The sequence below is a fragment of the Cydia fagiglandana genome, chromosome Z (assembly GCF_963556715.1).
Source record: "Cydia fagiglandana chromosome Z, ilCydFagi1.1, whole genome shotgun sequence".
Taxonomy (NCBI): domain Eukaryota; kingdom Metazoa; phylum Arthropoda; class Insecta; order Lepidoptera; family Tortricidae; genus Cydia; species Cydia fagiglandana.
Genome location: NC_085959.1, coordinates 22,104,651 through 22,127,024, shown reverse-complemented (window position 1 = coordinate 22,127,024; position 22,374 = coordinate 22,104,651). Strand labels below are relative to the sequence as shown.

The 22,374-nt window shown below is 43.4% G+C and overlaps 1 protein-coding gene across 1 annotated transcript in view; it reads right to left on the bottom strand.

Annotated features, from left to right (window-relative positions):
- LOC134679386 (intermembrane lipid transfer protein VPS13B) overlaps positions 1–22,374 on the bottom strand; it is a 65,883-nt gene that overhangs the window by 41,551 nt on the left and 1,958 nt on the right. Inside the window, exons 4-37 of the mRNA XM_063538284.1 lie at positions 22,056–22,119; positions 20,772–20,956; positions 19,430–19,568; positions 18,723–18,922; positions 17,764–17,942; positions 17,074–17,256; positions 16,615–16,770; positions 15,937–16,094; positions 15,783–15,885; positions 15,595–15,737; positions 15,424–15,540; positions 14,235–14,365; positions 13,572–13,785; positions 11,930–12,162; positions 11,102–11,233; positions 10,518–10,637; positions 9,791–9,848; positions 8,753–8,913; positions 8,593–8,660; positions 8,285–8,410; positions 7,934–8,139; positions 7,011–7,108; positions 6,112–6,389; positions 5,718–5,791; positions 5,572–5,596; positions 5,133–5,258; positions 4,986–5,075; positions 4,839–4,928; positions 4,692–4,781; positions 4,545–4,634; positions 4,398–4,487; positions 4,251–4,340; positions 441–568; positions 123–226 (exon numbers count right to left, since the gene is read on the bottom strand). Of these exons, the coding sequence (XP_063394354.1) occupies positions 123–226; positions 441–568; positions 4,251–4,340; positions 4,398–4,487; positions 4,545–4,634; positions 4,692–4,781; positions 4,839–4,928; positions 4,986–5,075; positions 5,133–5,258; positions 5,572–5,596; positions 5,718–5,791; positions 6,112–6,389; positions 7,011–7,108; positions 7,934–8,139; positions 8,285–8,410; positions 8,593–8,660; positions 8,753–8,913; positions 9,791–9,848; positions 10,518–10,637; positions 11,102–11,233; positions 11,930–12,162; positions 13,572–13,785; positions 14,235–14,365; positions 15,424–15,540; positions 15,595–15,737; positions 15,783–15,885; positions 15,937–16,094; positions 16,615–16,770; positions 17,074–17,256; positions 17,764–17,942; positions 18,723–18,922; positions 19,430–19,568; positions 20,772–20,956; positions 22,056–22,119 (4,449 nt within the window). The remainder of the gene's footprint in view (positions 1–122; positions 227–440; positions 569–4,250; positions 4,341–4,397; positions 4,488–4,544; positions 4,635–4,691; positions 4,782–4,838; positions 4,929–4,985; positions 5,076–5,132; positions 5,259–5,571; positions 5,597–5,717; positions 5,792–6,111; positions 6,390–7,010; positions 7,109–7,933; positions 8,140–8,284; positions 8,411–8,592; positions 8,661–8,752; positions 8,914–9,790; positions 9,849–10,517; positions 10,638–11,101; positions 11,234–11,929; positions 12,163–13,571; positions 13,786–14,234; positions 14,366–15,423; positions 15,541–15,594; positions 15,738–15,782; positions 15,886–15,936; positions 16,095–16,614; positions 16,771–17,073; positions 17,257–17,763; positions 17,943–18,722; positions 18,923–19,429; positions 19,569–20,771; positions 20,957–22,055; positions 22,120–22,374) is intronic.

Here is a 22,374-nt window from a genome sequence, read left to right as displayed (position 1 = left end):
TTGATTCCCTGCTATTAGCTCTATTGCTAAAGATGTACTTAAGTTTAAACATGACATGTATTGGGACAGTGATGAGCACTCAAATGTCTATCTTTATAGAAAAATACAATAACGTGACAAACCTTCGGGAATTGCTCGACATTCAAATATGGGAACAAGTTCAGAATAACTTTCACTCATATTCTCATCAGACGGGGTGTCCTGCTCGTTTAATTCTGACACTGATCTGAAATTTTATTTTAAAATTATTAATAACATTTAGGCCCACTTGCACCATTCCATTAACCCGGGATTAACCGGTTAAACCTGGAGTTGCCATGGTTAACAGTACAATTTGTCACTAGGTTAACGGTTTAACCGTCTAACCCCGGGTTAGTGGGTTGGTGCAAGTGGGGCTTAATCAATTTATTTTTTCAAATGAATTATGAACATTACGTTACCTTACTAAAGACCTGTGATCATGAGAGCCAGGCAATGACGTGTATGACCGAGACACGGGGACCGACGTCCGGCTCATTACCATGTGCAGGTGTTTCAAACAATGCACCGCTGCAGCGACGATGTTCACCTGCCATTTTGTTAACTTTTGATAATAATGCCCCAAAAACATTATACATTTACAAAACTCATTTTCTTTTTCGTACACACATGTTACATTTGGTATATATATTGTAATAAGTACAACTTTCAAAAGGCACCAATTAAGAGCCAACAGGAGTGGTCATTTCTCCATACAAACGTAGTCCTCGTTTTCCTCCGTGGTTTTTGAAGCTAGAGCAATGATTTTTTCAACACAGATTAATATTGTCAATATCTGTGTCGGACCGTTTTGCTTTTTTTAATAAATTTGTTTTTTAAGGCACTAGAGCCCATCAAAAATGGCCAAAATGGCCTAATTGACTATGCCGCAATGAGAAGCGTGGTATTCAAAACTGATATCAATTAGCCAAAAAAGCAAAACGGTCCGACACAGATAATTTCATAATCATGTAGATTTCCAAATTTGGTTACGATTGGTTAAGTTTTGGAGGAGGAAAAAGAGGAGTACGAAACCTCGATTTTTGTCATTTTTACGCAGGATTTTTCGCCTCAGCTGCAGTTGTCCCTATCGCACTAATTTTAGGGGCGGAGTCAAGTTTCTAAATACGTACACAGCCAGAAAAGTGATGGGCAATAGTCGACATTTAATGTCGATAATCTAGTGATGTAAGAAGTTATCGATAAACCGTCTTGTGTGAAAATATCTATCCTCCTAAGACACAAGGGGTTTTGCGTTGAGAGGGAACACATTTTTGTAGTTACATAGGTACAATCTATTTTGAACTTTTTGATTCTAATATTTCAAATTAGAAATCAAAATCAAAAATATTTTATTGCATGGTTATGGGTTTACAAAATTTTTAGGTACAGTCACGCTCCGTAATTGTCGAGCAATTTAAGGTCCTAGCTAGGGAATGCAATCTCGCACCAAGATTGGCGATTCGAGATCTCGCACGAAAAATCCGAATCAAGATTGGGTGTTTCGAGATCTCGACAGTCAGATTTTCGGGATCGAGATTAATATCTCGACGAGATCGAATTTTACAAAGTAACTAAAAATGTGTTATTTTAATCAATAATCTCTAAGAATTCCATAGATATAGACATCGTAAAATCGGGCGTATCGAGATATTCCTAGGAATATAATGAAACGCCGACATTTCATGATCTGCCTAGCGAACACCAGCCATTTTGCGCAAACCTCAAGGTGTGATATTCTGATATTCCTATAGTCTATAGGCAAATTAAACAAAAGTCGTCTCCTTCACGATTTTCGTCGACATCTCTTCTAAATACCTAAAACTGGTATGGACGTGTTCCTCGTGGTCTCCAGAATATAAATAAACCGGTTTTTATTTTATGGAGGGGGGGGGGGGGGGTCGAAAAAAAGGAAGGAAAAAGTGGGCGGCCGACCAGCATTGATATTTGTTCACGTCTTTAGTCCTATGGGACCGATCGGTTCGTGTGAGATGTCGTTTGAAAGAGTATTAAACGTGCAATTATTGTTTTATAATAACCGTAGTCATGACTGTAGTCATTTACAAAATATTTAAAATATATGATTTTTTACCGTGCATGGATGGCATAAGTACTGACAAAACATGCGTCTAACTCAATAAATTATAACTTTACCGCAATTAATGTTATTATAAAATATACGAAAAATTTCATTAGCTTTCCAAAAACAGAAGATTTATTGCTGTATGATATTATATTACAAAGTAATGATGAATTTTGTTCCGTCACGTAAATGGCGGGCGACCGACCTCAACTGATCATTATTTCTCGGGTTCTATTTTACTGATCAATTGGTGATGCATACCATTAGAAAGAATATTAAACATACTATAATTGGTTTCTAATAACCGTAGTCATAACTGTAGTCATTTACAAAATCATTGAAAATATGTATATGATTTCTCGATCAATTATTTTACAATGCGCCCGCTATGAAGCTAGGAATATCAAAGAATGCATTGCTCTGATGGATCTGCCGTCTCTTTCATAAGGAAGATCGTGATATGCCTGGGTTAATATTAGATCAGGAAATGGTGGCGTTTCATGATACGCCAAGGATTACGATTTTACGATATGCCGCCGACATACTACTTATTTAAGGTACCTCATGTTATATTTTGAAAATAACAACAACAAATTAAATATTTAACATAAAATCAATTTTAATTTTTACTTTACTTCTATGAAATGCTATCGATGTTAAACCACTATTTACCTTTACTTAGAAACTGCGTAACAATAATAGAGCTAAAGCCGGACACATAATAGCACTGCCTGAACAACATGAATCTAAGGTCATATATTACTTAAAACAAAGTATTTCACTTTCAGTCTTGTTCCAGATCTCGAATATATTAATCGAGATCTCGACCGAGATTGCACATATCGAGATTTCCTGTCAACTAGGTTAAATTTCGAAAATACGTGCGAGATCTAGCGAGATCTCGAAATTGCGGGATCTAGATAGCATTCCCTAGTCCTAGCTGAATTGGTTGTTTCATACACTTACTCTTACTCTATAGAATGTCCAACCCTGCCTTACAAAGACGTTAATATTTATATTTGTCACGTCTATACTTCGTTTCTGAGCATTATTGAAAAAAAAATACTTACTTGATACTAGTATTAACCACTAAGTACATAAATAGGGTAATTCGCCAGTAACAGGCCACTATTAGTAACTGGCCACGCCAAACCAAAAATGAATTCTATTCACCTATAAATAGAATTCATTTTAGTATAAGGTGGCCAGTTATTGAAACCTTATACCTACTAAAATGATTCCGTATAGAGGTGAATAGACTTCATTTTTAGTTTAGGGCGGCCAGTTACTGGCGAATTACCCTATTCGATATCGAGTTCCGTAAACGTAAGCCGGGTAAGTAAAAAAGTTCAATCGCAATAGGGTAATTCGTCAGTGGCCACCCCAAACCAAAAATGAATTATATTCACCTATAAATAGAATTAATTTTAGTATAAAGTGGCCAGTTATTGAAGTTATTGAAACCTTATACTAAAATGAATTCTGTTTATAGGTGAATAGGATTCATTTTTAGTTTAGGGCGGCCAGTTATTAAAAGTGGCCAGTTACTGGCGAATTACCCTACTTAGTAGTAGCAGTAACAAAAAGTGGCAATGCAAATTGCAATCAGCGAGGTGCGTGCCAGCGCGAGTACGGGCGCACCGCACGCGTCTGTGTGCGTGCATTACACATACAAATACAGTCTCTCACGCCGCGGTTACGCCCCGTCAGAGCGACGGGTATATTCAGCTTGAAATCTCAAAATTGACTTTTAGCTCAGCTCCCGTTTCATCTTAATTCTGACGTCGATATGTTAGCCGGTGGAGCTACTCTTAGGGTCGGTTGCACCAAACTGTTCGTATCGTTAAAGAGTTCGCTTAATTTTGATGTATGGAAAGTTTCATAGTGGCGCGGCGGGGCGCGCCGGCTGACGTTGATCAGTCTGTCAAATGTGGTTGGTGCAACTGGCCCTTAGTCTCGGCTGTCTTTAGAAAGGACTTCGACTTAAGTAAATCGCGGCTTGCGGTTGGGACTTTTGTTAGGCTCCTGGGTTTGGAGAACATGTACCATCAGGTTCAAATTTGCATGGTCAATTTATGAATGATTTCATTCATAAACTATCCATGTACTTTTGAACCCTACTGTACAATAAAGATATGAAGGTGTTGACCTGGTCGTGGTCCAGCCGCACGGTGACGGGCGGCGTGTCCGCGTGCAGGTGCACGCCCATCGACACCACCGGCCCTTGGGTGGTCTTCTCCTTTATTAGGCTGTTGGGTTAGGAGAACATGTACTATAAAGATATGAAGGTGTTGACCTGGTCGTGGTCCAGCCGCACGGTGACGGGCGGCGTGTCCGCGTGCAGGTGCACGCCCATCGACACCACCGGCCCTTGGGTGGTCTTCTCCTTTATTAGGCTGTTGGGTTAGGAGAACATGTACTATAAAGATATGAAGGTGTTGACCTGGTCGTGGTCCAGCCGCACGGTGACGGGCGGCGTGTCCGCGTGCAGGTGCACGCCCATCGACACCACCGGCCCTTGGGTGGTCTTCTCCTTTATTAGGCTGTTGGGTTAGGAGAACATGTACTATAAAGATATGAAGGTGTTGACCTGGTCGTGGTCCAGCCGCACGGTGACGGGCGGCGTGTCCGCGTGCAGGTGCACGCCCATCGACACCACCGGCCCTTGGGTGGTCTTCTCCTTTATTAGGCTGTTGGGTTAGGAGAACATGTACTATAAAGATATGAAGGTGTTGACCTGGTCGTGGTCCAGCCGCACGGTGACGGGCGGCGTGTCCGCGTGCAGGTGCACGCCCATCGACACCACCGGCCCTTGGGTGGTCTTCTCCTTTATTAGGCTGTTGGGTTAGGAGAACATGTACTATAAAGATATGAAGGTGTTGACCTGGTCGTGGTCCAGCCGCACGGTGACGGGCGGCGTGTCCGCGTGCAGGTGCACGCCCATCGACACCACCGGCCCTTGGGTGGTCTTCTCCTTTATTAGGCTGTTGGGTTAGGAGAACATGTACTATAAAGATATGAAGGTGTTGACCTGGTCGTGGTCCAGCCGCACGGTGACGGGCGGCGTGTCCGCGTGTAGGTGCACGCCCATCGACACCACCGGTCCTTGGGTGGTCTTCTCCTTTGGATCCCGGTCTCGAGGATTGCTCTGCTTGCGCTAACAAATAATCTACTTAACTATATATTCAATTGTTTAACAGCATAATATTAGTTTTACGAAAATAATAAAGTCAAGTATATTTTTGAGCTTTTATATTTTTTTATCAAGCAAACTATATAAAAGAGTGTGGAGTCATCGCTTTCTAATTATTGCTGTGTCGTCGCTCTGACTGCGTAGAAAAATCGTTGTGACTTTTATAAAGGAACCGATTTGGTTTGGTAGTATAATAATATATTTAGATACATCTTGCCTAATGAATGTACTACAAGTAAGTTTTAACTACTAAAACATAAACAATTTAAGTTCTCACCTCTGGACTTTTATTTCTTTGGAGTCTGAAATAAAAATGACTTTTATTCATGAAGACTGTAAATAATTCATAAAGTAGCACTTTTTGTTAATTTGTAGACAAAATGTAATAAAGAATTAGTGCAAAAATTACGAATTTATATATACCTGGATGGACCCCGAACGAATTCCTTTAATGTTGATGGTTTGAAGTCAATTCCTGATTTAAAATATTTTACCCTCTGGAAAAAATAAAAAAGTCGTTAAAAATTTTACTCTTATTTAGATGCCTTCCAAGCTTTAACCCAGCCTTTTGCCACGGCTCATTGGAGCCTGGGGTCCGTTTGGCACCTAATCCCGAAAATAATTAAAATTAAATATGTCAATGTTGTTGGTTGTTAAATCTTGAATCACACATCTAAGTTTAACTGAAAAATACCCAAGTTGTATGGCTTCCTGAAATCCTGTCTGAACATCCCATTTTTCCATTTGTATGACAAATTACGACAATCTATTAGCTAATTGTAGCTCAATAACCGTGGTAAGTAAGGTGTATAATTACCAATTCGTCTGGGGTCGGCTCCGACCGCTCAGTGGATTTCTGTTGTTCCGGCGACACCTTCCACGAGCGTATCTGCATGTACTTGGTGACGACGGAGAGCGTGACGGTGGTGGTCACGGCCTCCAACACCAGCCGCGTGGAGATGGGCGAGGCCTTGAGCGTGGAGCGCCGCACGCCGCCCTGCACGCGCCCCGCGTCCGTGTACTGGCGGAGCTCCAGGGTGTAGCACGTCACGTCGGCTAGCCGCAACTTCCACGGGAACGATTCCATGGGTTCCTCTGTAAATATACCGTTTTTACAAGCTTTTATTTAACTTGCAGTGTTTATTTGTAGTACCAAACATAGGTACTTTTGGTCTATGCAACTCAATCCAGTGATTTGTGCCCGATGTAAGACGTTCGGGGTGTTTTTCACAATTGATCTCTGTTTTGACATTTTGCTGGGACATCAGTTAGCCGCGACCATGACCAGTGAAACCTGTGTCGAAACGTCGGTAAATAAAGGCAATTAAATAAATTTCGCGTTAGACCCGTCTATAAATGTGAGTTAATATTACTATGTGTTCAATACGCGGAAGTTTTAAATAATACAATTACCATTATCCGATTAAGCTGAAGCTTTAGATACATACATATGTAAGCTGGGTAACAATGCAATATTAAGGTACCATCGAGCTAATCTGATGATGAACACAGGAGGTGCCCATAGGAACTCTGTGATAAAACAACACAACCTAGATGTGTTTGACTTCTCATTTACGTTTTTCAATGCATTTTTAGATCAGCATTCCATTTAGTTACCAATTGCGTAAAAAACAATTATTGTAGATACATTAATTAATTTATTCCTTGGGTATGATTTTACTTTTTCTTAATAACAATAATTCTTTTTTCGATTACCTGTAGTTGGCTTTGTTATAAAGGTAGGGCCATCATTGCGGACGGTATCCCAAAGATGGCTCATCATAGAGTTTGAGCTGACTGTTAAGCGCCCCATACTGAAATTAAACATTACTTACATGTATATATGTACTGTGCAGGGGATAGTGTCATAATTTTTATATATAAAATATGGAGTACTTATTAAGCATTAGTCTATAAGACCAATTATCAGACGACAAATATACAAAGTAATAACGATCTCAGAATCTCCACAAGTATTGGTGAGCGCTGCCCTAAAGGCTTGGCCACATACAGAGCGCGACGCAGCGCTGCGTCCGCGCCGCGTCCACGCCGCGCGACCGCTGCACATGCTAACAGGTTACCGACGTCAAACAGACTGCGTCCCGCCGGTATCACGCCCCGCTTCTGTCGCGCCCCGCGCCGCGCGGCCCCTTGCGTCCGCGCGGCGCGTGCGCAGCGCTGCGCCGAGCGAACGCGGCGGCCCGCCGCGTCGCGCAAGGTCACATCAGTAGGATCGGACGTTAGGCAGCGAGCGGTGCGCCGCGTTCCCGCGCGGCCGCGCCGCGTTCACGCGCGCCTTGAGGGCGTGTTGAGAGCGTGAGGCCGGCGCGATCGGCGCGCGCCCTGTTTGACCAGGCTTCGCGTCGGCATCACGCGGCGCGGACGCGGCGCTGCGTCGCGCTCTGTGTGTGGCCAAGCCTTAATGGTGTTGGCCGGTCGAAGTATTTAGCAGATGGCGCCAGCATAGCTTGCCCTGTCAATCGCTTGATTGTGTGAAGTTTTTGTTTTTTTAATGCCCTGGATGCCAGCTTTTTAAGCCAAATCTCATAGAAAAGGGGCAAGCTATGATGGCGCCATCTATGCAAACCTTTGACAGTTGCCAAACCCATTGAACAAGTTTTGTTTAAAGCACACGTTACCTGAGCACTAGCACCTGCTGCTTGGGCAAGCCGGCGGCGAGCCGCTCGACGGCGTCGCGCATGGCGGCGCAGCCCTCGGCCGACGCCGTGCCCGTCGTGAAGTACACCACCGCCGTGCCCAACTCCACGCACACCAGCAGCTTCTGCAGGCGCGCGTGCAGCTTCAGCAGGCGGTCGGGGTTCAGGAACGTCTCCGGGGTTTTAGCCTGCATAAAGAAAATGTTTACAAATAATGTAGAAATGTAAAAAAAAAAGATTTTCACAAAACGATATATTAGTCGTTAACGGTGCACCAGCTCCAACCCCGCCGAGCTTTGTTATTGTCACCCGCTACTGACTACACCACGTTACCGGCGGAGGCGGCGCGGGCCGGCGCGTCTCGCCGTGCTCGCTGCTGGAGCTGAGGCTGCGCAGCCGCGCCGCGTGCACCAGCTCCGACCCCGAGGCTGTGCGGCTGGCGCCACGCCCGCTCGACGACTGTTCAACAGATTGACATTTATAGAACTAATATGCGTATGCTATAGTAGCAAATATCAGGAAATAATAAATATAAATGTACTTAGTACATTGTAACTTATTACCACGTTAAATAGCAATTTAAATTTATAGTGTATGTTTTAGAACTAAAATAAAAAATAACAATTAATTTCTGAACTTACAGGTGGCGTGAGGCGGCGTCGTAAATAAGAGTGTGACGATGATGAGGCCCTTGACACCGGCGCTGCGTCTGTAAGTTACCATGACATAAGCCAGTATTCATCATTAACATAAAAAGGTGCGCATATCCATATATAAAGGAATAGTGATAAGTTTGCTTACCTAATATTGTTGTGGGTGATTTGTTAAGCGGTTTGTAGGCGAGCCACGCTATGAAGAGCGGGTCGGCGCAGAAACCCAGCGGCTCAGTCCACACGCCCAGGTAGTCTACCGTGTCCTGCGACTGCTCGGCGCACCACTGCAGCGCCACGCGGACGAACGCTCTAATACAGACAAACTGGAATTGTACGCTCAGCGTCCTAACGTATAATTTCAACACTACATAACTGGCAAAAATATTAAGCAAATGTGGATTGAACCCAATAGCGTCTAGTTTGTGTAGGAATACATCGTTACCCACGATTGAAGGCTTTTCGGAAATCATAATACAGGACGTCTACCAAGATATCCATATCCAGATGCTCTGAGATGGTGACTAGCGAATAGACAACCAAGTTCAAAAGTATCTGAACGATTGACTGAGCGGTTCGTAGGCGAGCCACGCTATGAAGACCGGTTCAGAAGGCTCCATTCACAGGAAATGTAAGGCTCTAATTATAAACGAACTAATGTAATTTGAGTAATATTGTAAAATCAGCATCAAAAGTAAATGATGGGTGAACAACAGACCAAAAAGACCTGTCTGAAGTTTTACAATTAGATTAGATACATAAATCTATAGTTCGCGTTCAAAAGTATCTGCCGCACTCTAATAAGGTTGGCAGCTGTCAAAGGTATTTATATTTAAATCCGCCAGCTTAGGATTTTCAGTTTCTATTTTCGTTCTATGGGATTAGCCTGAAAGGGGTAGAACTAAAAAGATAAGAATTTGACACTATTGGTAGGATTGATAAGAACTAAAATTTTAATTTTAAAGTTGTGATTGACAGATGCGGTTAATCCATTGCATTGTACACATTAACGCAAGCAATGAAAAAGTCTACTGTACCGCCCAACCATATGATGGTACAATAGTGTCAGGGCCAAAAGGTGCGACGATTCCAGAGCGGTGTGGTAAGCATTTTAATGAACACTAACTTCAGTACTAAGTGAAACCAATTTATTGTCAATCTAAAATATAAGTATAGAGAATTTACTTACGTGGTAGTTTGCGAGTCAGGAGCGGAGAATATCCATGCCTGTTTAACATTCCCTTCATCTAGGTGAAACAAAAATATTATCAAAATTTAGATGGTCATTTTTCATACTCACAAACTTCATTGGAAAAGGGTCCGACCAAGCTAACCCTGCATAGCATTGTAAAGTTAGTCTATTCGGACTCAAGTTAGTAAATATGGACAACGATGTTAGGTTGTTAGACGAAAGAAAAATGAATACATGTAAAGGGAAACTTCTTCTTCTTCGTGTTAGGGGCTATATAAGGCTCCAAAGCTTATGTATCACTGCGACCATAACTGATCTATTGTGATCGCCACCTACTACAACTCTCGATCCAAACCTGCAACTTCATACAGCTGCAGGATCTTTTTACAAGCTTTTATTTAGTTTCACCTGACCGTTGCCTGTAATCAAATCTTGCAAGTTGAATTTGATCGACTTCCCGGTTTCCGATTGAGCTGAAATTTTGCATACATACGTAAGTCGGGTGACAATGCAATATTATGGTATCATCGAGCTGATCTGATGATGGAGACCAGAGGTGGCCATAGGAACTCTGTGATAAAACAACGAAGCCTAATTGTGTTTGGGGTTTTGAGAATTGTCTCGATGAGTATTAATTGCCTGTGGAAAGAAAAGTACAGTCAGCGATAAAAGCTTGTACCAAAAATGAAATTTTTGCCAAAAACTTATTGAAAGGGAAACTTACTCGGCGAGTAAAATGCCATGACGCGCGCGGCCTGCACCATGGCGATGTGCGTGGTCACCGTCCTCGTGATGAATCCGCGCAACGACGCTTCCTCCATCGTCGCGTCGATCGCCACCGATTCTGTCACAAACACAATTCATATCGTTGTATCCCTACTAAGCAGCTTTAAAATGTCCCGGGGTACAGTCACCATCTCACCATCAGATATATCGGAGCGGCCAAAGTGCTCACAAATATCTGAACACGCCTCTATTGTCAGGGCGTTAGAGTGCGTGTTCAGATATTGTGAACACCTTGGCCGCTCCGATATATCTGATGGCGACTGTACATAAGAATCATTTTATTACAGAAGTCGAGGGTAAAGGCATACAAGTCGTAAATGCGAAAATCTTATGTGAAGGGAAGTTGCTTCTACAGGGTGGCCAAATAACAGGTATACACCTTAGTTTTTGTAATTTTATTCTATGAAATGAGCGTTTCTTTTATTTTTTGCCATTTTTATACCAAACTACCGTCGTTGAGGCAACAATATTCTGAACCTAGAACTTAAGATTATATTAAAAAAATAACTAAACATTCGCTACCTTCGTCGCTGAGTGCATCTCTGACTAGCAAAGTGTGTCGCAGCACGTGAGAAGGGCGCTGGTCGATGAGCGAGTGCAGCACGTGCCAGGCCGCCTGCAGCCGCGCCGCGGATCCGCACGTGTTCATTTCACCTTCAATATTAAATTATAGGTTACATCATACGTTACAACTTCCATTTCTCACAAAATTATAATAACAAATCAAACACCGGGAACACTATTTACAACAAATAATTTGAATGATTGATAAACATAATTACTCAAACATAATAATAAGTATTGATTGAGCCAAGTGCATCCATGATGAAGATTTTAGTAACATGTACAGAGTCTGTGCGGAAAGAGTCGTAGAATGTGGTTCTCATAGGTATATTCCACGACTCTTCTTTTTCCGCACAGTTTCTACAAACCTAAAGTTAGATTCCACAAAGTTTATGTGATTGAAATGAATTAACGACATTATAGTATTTATGTTTTCATACACCTATTTGTACGTAAGGCTTAGAACGCACTGCGCCGCGATTTCATAAGCGCTCAAACTTGCAAAACTGAAACCGCAAGTAATTAACCTCACGGCTCGGCCACGACATTACGCGACTGGCGACGGTGGCAGCGACACCCATAGGTGGGAACGAAAGGTCCGATCGCTGTGTCTCGCTCCAACCTATGGTTATCGCTGCCACCGACGCAAGTCGCGCAATGTCGTGGCCGAGCCGTCAGTGTGTTCTAAGCCTAAGCCCTTATATTTCCTGTCTCGTATTAGACTCATTCACTCCAGTTTTAGAACCGACCTGAAAAAGGTTTACGAGGGTTATACCAAAAACATACGTATATTGAGATTGTAGCTGGTGTGGACAGTCTCCTTCTTAGCGAACATCTCGGGGTGCAGCAGGAGGTGCAGCACCAGGCGCAGGTCGGCGCGCGCCACGGGCCGCGACTGCCCGTCCGCGAGCCGGCACAGGTGCGCCTCGACGGCGGCCAGCGTGGCGGTCACGTGCAGCCGCGCGCCTTGCCACAGCGGACCCTCGTCTCTGGGCATTTGGCACGCCGCGGAACACACTCTAATACACACATTAAAATAATAGTACGTTATAGTTCGTTTTTAGGGTTCCGTACCCAAAGGGTAAAACGGGACCCTATTACTAAGACTTCGCTGTCCGTCCGTCCGTCCGTCCGTCCGTCCGTCCGTCCATCCGTCCGTCCGCCTGTCTGTCACCAGGGTGTATCTCACGAACCGTGATAGCTAGACAGTTGAAATTTTCACAGCTGATGTATTTCTGTTGCCGCTATAACAACAAATACTAAAAACAGAATAAAATAAAGATTTAAGTGGGGCTCCCATACAACAAACGTGATTTTTGTCCAAAGTTAAGCAACGTCGGGCGTGGTCAGTACTTGGATGGATGACCTTTTTTTTTGCATTTTTTTCCGTTTTTTTGCATTATGGTACGGAACCCTTCGTGCGCGAGTCCGACTCGCACTTGCCTGTTTTTTTTAGCATTAGAAATAAGGTAAACAATCTTGATGTGTCTTTTGATTGAAAAACACATTTTAAAAATAAGTTACGGCAAATATGTAACAGTTATGAATCTAATACAATCATTTATATTCTTCTGCTTTCATAAATGATAGTTTTTGATTTTTAAAAAGCGTTTTTCAATTAAAAGACGTGTCAAGATCGCTTACCTTCTTGCAACTTCTTTCTAATGCTAAAAAAACGAACTATAGTTATGTTACGTTAAAGGTGATGAGTAACAACGGTAATTGTATTTCATTATGTGTGCGTTTATGATCAAATATAATAACGAGATTCTGTTCTTCAAATATTCAGTATAAAACATGTTTACTAATTTCCCAGGCGTACAATAGATATAATACTAAAAATAGTTATTTGTACAACAAGAGATCAAAGTTTGATATTTCTTCGAGTGCTTATTTTGAGTCCCGTGCAAGCGAAAGACTCATAATAGATTCACGAGCGTAGCGAGTGAATCTAATTTAGAATCTTGAGCGTAGTAAGGGATTCAAAAGCGCACGAGATGTAAATAACTTTGATCTCGTGTAGTACACAAAATTTTTCACCCAAAGCAGTGAGAACATACCTAGATAATACAATACAGAGATAATAGAATCCAAGTATATCGAACTTGTATTAGATCCCGCATGTTGAAATGATATTTGACTATAAAGGTCACATGAATGACATTTTGTCTCACTCGGTGAGCAAAATGCGATTTTGCTCACTCATTTTGCTCACTGTTTTTAAGAAGCAAAGTACTCTTGTTCGAGCTGCTGAGGTGAAAAAAATATTAAATTGTTAAATAAGCTTATTTTAAGACACACTGCTGCGCCTCTATTGAATTGATCGGCGACGTTCCATTCGTTAACAGCCTTTTTTAGTAACCATAAGACCATAACTTTGCAGGTTTTATGACACATATTACCGTCACTAACAAAAACTATATATTACCTATGTGGATAAAGTGGTCCCGACACAATCAGCTTCACTTCTGGCGATTCAACATCTAACACCAGCGATGGTGAGGTCTGTTTTTCCGACGGAGAGTGATCCCAAGGAAGGACCCGTAGGCGCAACCCCCGCATCACTAAGAAGGTCCGACGCTGAGGTATATTGGCGTCTAACGCCTCACACTCTTCTACTGTAAGTGTTCTCATGGGTACATCTGTGAGGACAACACAGCGGAATTACATTGTATGACAATTGATATAGTCGCATCTACTCCCATGGCCAACTACGCGCTCCTCCTTCTTCTTCTTCCTGGCGTTATCCCGGCATTTTACCACGGCTCATGGGAGCCTGGGGTCCGCTTGACAACTAATCCCATGATTTGACGTAGGCACTAGTTTTTACGAAAGCGATTGCCATCTGACCTTCCAACCCAGAGGGGAACCAACTACGCGCTACGAGACGATATCACGTTTTTTCCCGTTTGTAGAAAAAAACGCTTACTAACAGAGAACCCGACTAGCTGGTCACTGGCACTGAGTGTATTAATGTATGATAAATTCAATGGTGTGACAGAGACAAAATGAGTCGTTTGGATTTTATTGATATGAGAATCAAAGGACATTTAAGCTAGTTAATTTTTGTTGTAATATATTACTGTTTTACCTGGAACTGGTATCGACGGAAGATCTTTAAAAATCTGTTGAATAGCTGATATCCGATGAAGAAGACCCATTCCGAGATAAATGTCCATTGGCTCCAGAATTATTTTCAATTTGTTCTCCTCTTGCCAGTCGCTGAAACCAGAATGAATAGCTGAAAGTGAATCAAACCTACAAAACCGCCATATTGTTGTTTGTTGTTATATATATTGCATTGTATAAATTGTTCATTTAGCGGCACAACCGATATTTGAAAGATTGGCCTTAAAGAAACTTATACATACTTACGGTAAATTTGAACTTACATAAGATAATGATTCTGAGTTCTATTCATTGAAAAAATTTACTACCATGAAAATATTTTGACTGTGACTATACCAACGTGTAATCTTAAGCAGCAGGATCACGGGCGACAGCGCCCGCCACAGCTCGTCGGTCGTCCTCTTCCATCCTACTCAGTGTGACGGAGACGGAGCATCCTCTGTAACCTACCTGTACTGGAGGTCTACGGGGGGGGGGCTCTCGTACGGGTTGGTGTCGTTGGGTGGAGAGCGCGTGAGCGAATACCGCAGCAGAATCACGAGCGACAGCGCCCGCCACAGCTCGTCGGTCGTCCTCTTCCATCCTACTGGGTGTGACGGAGACGGGGCATGGGGCATCCTATGTAACCTACCTGTACTGGAAGTCTACGGACGGGACCTCGTACGGGTTGGTGTCGTTGGGTGGAGAGCACGTGAGCGAGTACCGCAGCAGAATCACGAGCGACAGCGCTCGCCACAGCTCGTCGGTCGTCCTCTTCTATCCTACTCGGTGTGACGGAGACGGGGCATCCTATGTAACCTACCTGTACAGGAAGTCTACGGGCGGGCTCTCGTACGGGTTGGTGTCGTTGGGTGGAGAGCGCGTGAGCGAATACCGCAGCAGAATCACGAGCGACAGCGCCCGCCACAGCTCGTCGGTCGTCCTCTTCCATCCTACTGGGTGTGACGGAGACGGGGCATGGGGCATCCTATGTAACCTACCTGTACTGGAAGTCTACGGACGGGACCTCGTACGGGTTGGTGTCGTTGGGTGGAGAGCACGTGAGCGAGTACCGCAGCAGAATCACGAGCGACAGCGCTCGCCACAGCTCGTCGGTCGTCCTCTTCTATCCTACTCGGTGTGACGGAGACGGGGCATCCTATGTAACCTACCTGTATTGGAAGTCTACTGGCGGGCTCTCGTACGGGTTGGTGTCGTCGGGCGGTGAGCGTGTGTGCGAGTAGCGCAGCAGGATCACGGGCGACAGCGCCCGCCACAGCTCGTCGGTCCTCCTCTTCCATCCTACTCGGTGTGACGGAGACGGGGCATCCTATGTAACCTACCTGTACTGAAAGTCTACTGGCGGGTTCTCGTACGGGTTGGTGTCGTCGGGCGGTGAGCGTGTGTGCGAGTAGCGCAGCAGGATCACGGGCGACAGCGCTCGCCATAGCTCGTCGGTCGTCCTCTTCCATCCTACTCGGTGTGACTGAGACGGGGCATCCTATGTAACCTACCTGTACTGGAAGTCTACTGGCGGGATCTCGTACGGGTTGGTGTCGTCGGGCGGAGAGCGTGTGTGCGAGTAGCGCAGCAGGATCACGGGCGACAGCGCTCGCCACAGCTCGTCGGTCGTCCTCTTCCATCCTACTCGGTGTGACTGAGACGGGGCATCCTATGTAACCTACCTGTACTGGAAGTCTACGGGCGGGCTCTCGTACGGGTTGGTGTCGTCGGGCGGCGAGCGTGTGTGCGAGTAGCGCAGCAGGATCACGGGCGACAGCGCTCGCCATAGCTCGTCGGTCGCGTCGTCCTCTTCTATGCTGCTCAATTTCAGTTCAGCCGACTGGTCGAAAATAACATGTCATTCTTTTGTACTTTGTATCATTAAGTCATTATAAAGTTGTAACTCTACAGGATTTTGTCTTAAGTCATATAAAATAAACATATCGACTGACACTTCATTTATTAAAATCTGCTCTGTAGTTTCCAGTCTCCAGTGAAATATATATAATAATAAGAATACAACTATATATGCATACAATACGAATATCATAATCTATCTATTGTCGGCTACAAAACTGAAATTACAAATTAAGGCTGAGCTATTAGAAGTATTTGAACGAATTATATTATAAAAAAAAATGTTTTTTATCAAGTAGAAACACTACTATATATTTTATACTACTACTATACTACATATACTATATAAATTAATTTCCCTTTATAATAAGGCTGAGCTGTTTTTAAAGCAATATTCCGCATAGCTGGGTAGTATTAAAATATTTTGGACATATTACCAAACCAGTCTTTTTTTCATTCGATATCTAATTCACAAGTTTCACAACCCTGGACAAGGTACTCACTTCTGTTGGGTCGGATGTTTCACTGTAAACCTCCTCCGCCGCTTCCGCAGTCTCAACCTTACACTCCAAGGTCTCAAAATTGTCAGGCCAACCCCAAGGCACTTTGTCGTCTTCAGAATTTCTCTTCTCCAAATATATTGTAGGCTCGTCATTAATCTGAGGAAAGAAATATAAACTACTTAAATGCATTGTACTAAACATAGTTATTAACAAAAGCCATCTGACTCAGCTATGAAAAGAGGCTCCACTATTTCTTATTTTACAGATGTATCGTGGTCGATAGGGTCAGCCTTACACGATATCTCTTGAGGCGTTTTTATAGCCCTCGGGATACAACTCTTTGGCGGTTTTCACGTTGGATCTTGATCCGCACGCCGCTGCGGTATGCCGGCGTGAGATCTCTATATATGCGCGTAGTGCTGTAATATTCGCGATGTAGAGCAAGTAAAATGAACTAACCGTGTTAAGATTCTGGTGTCCGCAGATGCACTTGCCGCGCGACAGTAGGCGCAGCTGGCGCACGCCCACGCGCACGCGAAGAGTGGTCGGCGCGCACAGCGCCGCGCGCGCAGCCGCATGATACGCGCTAAGCTCTATCACGCCGCGGGCTCGTTTGCGCGCGCTGCCCTCCGCCTCCATTACCTTAAGAGAACAGTAATCCTAATTTCCATAAACATTCTCAACGCGATTAGACTCCGTCAACGCTAAGTTTTCTTTCGTAGAAATACGATCGATATACCCATATGTATTATGTATTGTGACAGCCAAGTCGGTGCAAACGTAGTGTGATTGTTCCAGTTTAAAGCAAAATAGATATTTTTAAAGGAACATCATTAAGGACAATAGCAGCCCATACCCAATAAGCGTAAGTTTATAAACAATAATAAGATGAATATCTTCCTACGAGTATTTTACTTGAATTTCCGACACTATTACATAACAACCTTAATTTACGGGTTAACTCACTCGCGCAGGTTCGAAGAGCCTAGATCTCTATTTTAAAGCACTAACAGTGCACGAGTAGCGGATACGGTGGCCGCGCACCGCGTACTGGCGCTCACCGCGCAGCGCATTAGGCACGTGATGAGATAACCGATTGGGGGTGATATTAGTACACACGACAGTTTAAATACGATTAGATGGACTTGCCTTAAACACTAGAGACACGTGGTCTAGGTAGGCGCTGAACAGGACCGGGATGGGCGTCGGAGGCATCGTGGCCTCCTCCACGCCGCCCTCCTTGTCCATCCACGTGGGCAGCCACGACCACGCCCACTCCGACCAGCTCCCGGACCGGACCGGCTCCGCCACGTTCGACGTTAAACTGCCTACACGGATACGAATTGAATTCATTATTCTAATCACGCTTTACAGTCGCCATCAGATATATCGGAGCGGCCAAGGTGCTCAAAAATATCTGAACACGCACTTTAACGTCTTGTCAATAGAGGCGTGTTCAGATATTTGTGAGCGCTTTGGCCGCTACGATATACCTGATGACGACTGTACATACATATTAGCCCCCTTATTCATAAACGTTTGCAAAAGTTGACAAGCCGATAACAATCGTTTGTCCCTTTCCGACGTATTGGCATGATGGAAAGGGACAAACGATTATTATCGGCTTGTCAACTTTAGTAAACGTTTATGAATGAGGGGGTAGGTATATATCATTCAGATATTGATTTAAATAACGCTCCGGAAAATCAATGTTCTGCAAATTAGTTTAAGTTCCTGTGTTAGGAAATAAAACAACCACATTTTACCTATGTACAATGGAGATTGAAACAAAGCGTTTTACATTTATATAGGGGAAACTACTATTCCTCGTTTACTAGATTATTTATTATATTGTTTATATTATGGTCAGCCAATACCACACACACACTGTAATACAGATGGCAGTCGCTTTCGTAAAAACTTGTGCCTACGTCAAATCATGGGATTAGTTGTCAAGCGGACCCCAGGCTCCCATGAGCCGTGGCAAAATGCCGGGATAACGCCAGAAGATTATGGTCAGCCAATGTCATTCAACGCGGACAAACGTTAATTAAACCTCAAACGGCCAAGTTGAAAATCCAGCTACAACATGTAAAACGATTACATACCCTGTGGGGCGACTGAATTCATCGCATTCTGTTTGGGCGGCGGCGGAGAGATGTTAACATGGTTCTGACGCTCTCGCAGCAGCCGCAGCAGCAGCGTGAGTTGTTCGCTGGTCACCCCCCACGCCAGCTTGGACGAGCGCAACTGGACGGTGAGGCAGGACGCTCGTCGGGTGTTGGCGGAGACGAGTCGGGTGAGAATTCTGGACAAGAATACCGTATTTATTATTGCCTTTGCTTGCTCGCAGTGGCGGATTTACCCTAAAGCCAAGTAGGCCCGGGCCTAGGGCGGCAAGATATTAGGGGCGGCAAATTGTGACAAAAATTGATGACAAATATGATAACAAGAAATAACTCAAGATTTAGTCAATTTGATGGGTGTTGAGAAAGGCTACAGCGCCTGGGGTCTAGGGCGACAAAGACTGCAAATCCGCCACTGCTTGCTCGAAATATTATATCGCATGGTACTGACCATATATTGAAATTTACGGGGTAAGCATTTTTACTCCCTTAAGTCGTTCCGTATAATAAATAAAAATATAATTAAATAAAGAACTTAAGCAAGTCCAGTCCATGTCTTTTAGATATTTTATTTCGAGTTGTACGGAACCCTCTGGTTGTCGTAGGTACTATAAATTTATAGTACTATTGATCTACGTGGTATTTATATCACGTCGTTATTTTGCCTAATATTAGGTTCATGAGTATACCTGAAGTCCAGCTGGCAGCGGTATAGCAAAGGTTCTTGGTAGAACCGTATTTTGCCGTCGGAATCCGCCCGGTCCAAGCAGAGCGTTAAGTCGTCCAGCCGCATTAACCGCCTCACCACTGGCTGACTCTGATCGATGTCTGAAATACAATTAAATTGTAAAAAAGCACAGTAGCTTTTTAGCAGGCCTTCTAGCGTTTAGACAAACTAGGAACAGCAAAGGTAGTACTATAAAGCATTAAAACTACAAAATAGTTTGTCTGTTATTGTACTATACTTGGCACCCTTTCATCACTTTATGTGCCTCAAATTGGGAACGTGCGAAGTCGGTGGCGCTGATCGTCACAAACATAAGTAATCTTATGGAATGTCCGACATTAGTACTAGCGACAGCCGCTTGAACTAATTTTACTCCATAAGATTTAACGTAGAAATTCCGCCAATATGAGGGCAGCACCAGTCGTGCACATAGCGAATAGGTAGGTTTGGTTTTTGGTGGAATAAGTACTCGTACGACTACTACGAGAGGATTTATTATTTTCATCATAGTGTTGCTTACTCGCTTATGAACTCAACTTTTTTAATTATTCTGAGAATGCTAGGGTGCTGATTTTTTGGTGTGTTGATATTCTATGTCTTGACTATTTATTACATTGTGAAACCAAGACTCATGCACTCATCACTCATAAAATTCTCAGGAACAATAACTCCGCGAACGATCGGAAGATGCGCTGTATTAAACTTTAAATTTTCATACAAATTGGACATTTATGGTGACACTTTCACACTTAGTCACATCACAATGTTGGTGTGCAGGGGTAACTTGGTGCGACTTGAATTTGTAGATCATCATCTGAGGCATTACAGCCGCGGTGGGCCTTAGCCTGGTCAAGCAAGTCTCTCCAGTCCAATCTGTTGGTGGCCTTCCTTCTCCAACTTTTCACTCCCAAGATCCTGATGTCCTGGTATACGCCATCCAACCATCTGAGCTTGGGCCTGCCTTTACCTCTGCGGCCCTCCGGTCGGCCTTCTAGAAGGCGCTTGGGTACTCTGGCCTCGTCCATTCGTATCACGTGGCCTGCCCATCGCAGGCGTCCGATCTTTATGGTCTTAATGACGTTAGGCTCATTGTACATTTGGTATAGCTCGTGGTTATAACGCGTTCGCCATATCTCATCCTCCATCACAGCTCCGAAAATGCGTCTTAGTATTTTTACGCTCAAATACCAACAAGAAATTCTCGTCTTTTTTGCTCAGCACCCAACATTCAGAACCGTAGGTGAGTATCGGCCTTAGTAAAGTTTTGTACAAAAGAAGTTTTAGCTGAGTTTGTAGATAGGTACCAGCAAAAGCAGGCGCCCAGTCGGCGCCGGCGCTCTCGACGCACAGGTGCTTCACGTTGAGCGACAGCACGATGTCGTCCTGCACGTACTTGACGATGAGGTGGTGCACGCGCAGCGAGATGTTGCTCACGATGCGCCGCACCAGCGCCTGCATGTAGCCCGGCGGGGCTTCCACCACCGTCGACCTGGCAATAGTTATTTGTTTCACTCGGGGGCAAAGTTGTTGTGCTAATATTGATATCCGAGCAAGCGAAAGATTCCAAAATTGAACCACGAGCGTAGCGAGTAGTTCGAAAAATGGAATCTTGATCGTTGCGAGGGTTTCAAAGCACGAGGGTTAAACAAAATTTGCCCCCGAGTGAAACACAACATTTTTCACCACACCAACCCGAAGCAAATTTTAAATGTAAAATAACAAACAAAATCAAACCAAATGAAATCCAAATGAATGGTATTAAATATTTGTCATCCAAAATCATCATTTAAAAGTCAATTCTACCAGCAAACATAAGAAACTAACTCAAAATTTGTATTTGATTACATTGTCTCACATGTGAATAAAATGCAACTTTGCTCTCAGTTTTCGAAGTGCAAAGTAAGCCTTTTCGAGCTGGTGTGGTGAAAACTTATTTTGCTCATTCTGTTCGTAGAGTGTACGCTGAGTGTACGGCATACAAGGTGGCTAAAAAATAACTGCATTCCCATTGCCAGGGAAGTTTTGGGATTATACTGAGCAACTTTTACTATGGGACCAACCCTGCAATCGCGAAAATTTACCCTCCCATAGAAAATGGACCACCCAAAATGAAACAGCCAATTTTTTTCCCAAAACCTCTCTGGCAACGGGAATGCAGTTATTTGTTACTCCTGTAGTGATTACCTATTGTGATCTTATATCTAAAATATTGATACGGATAAAGGGACAATACACCCTTACGTCTAGCTAGGCAATATAACATCAGTAGTCAATATACTATTGTCTATTCATCCATCCATCCATCCATTCATTCATCAAAAACATTACATGTATAAAGATGCAAGTCTCGCCGCGCTATTCTTCTACTACAAAAAAGTTTTGATATGTAATGTGAAAAAAAAGTCAGTTATTTTAGTCAGTGCCAGGGGGAGTTAAAACCATATCAATATAATATTTAACTTAATATTTAATATGTATAATGACTTGGCAATCCCACATAATGCTTTACTCGTACCATACTCGTAATTTACCAACTTCAATCAACATACATTTATTATACTAACCATTATGTTATAGTTTTATTTTACCTGGGGGACTCTGTAGGAAGTGTTTCTTCTGACGCTGCCGGCGGATGAAGACTTAGAACACATTCTAAAAACGAAAATGTCATAAAATCGACACGATAGGAATTAAGACAATGTTACGCATTGACTGTACAAATTATAGGTCTATTGTTAAACTGAGGCGGTAGGTAAGAAGTTATTATGGTCAACTAATATGGACTGGTTAAAGACTTGTCTTCATTTTCAAAACTAAACATTCCTATAATAGAAAGGTAATTTCGATAATAACAAACAATAATACAACAATGATATTGTCTTGGCCGCCCTAGGCCAAGTATGGAAG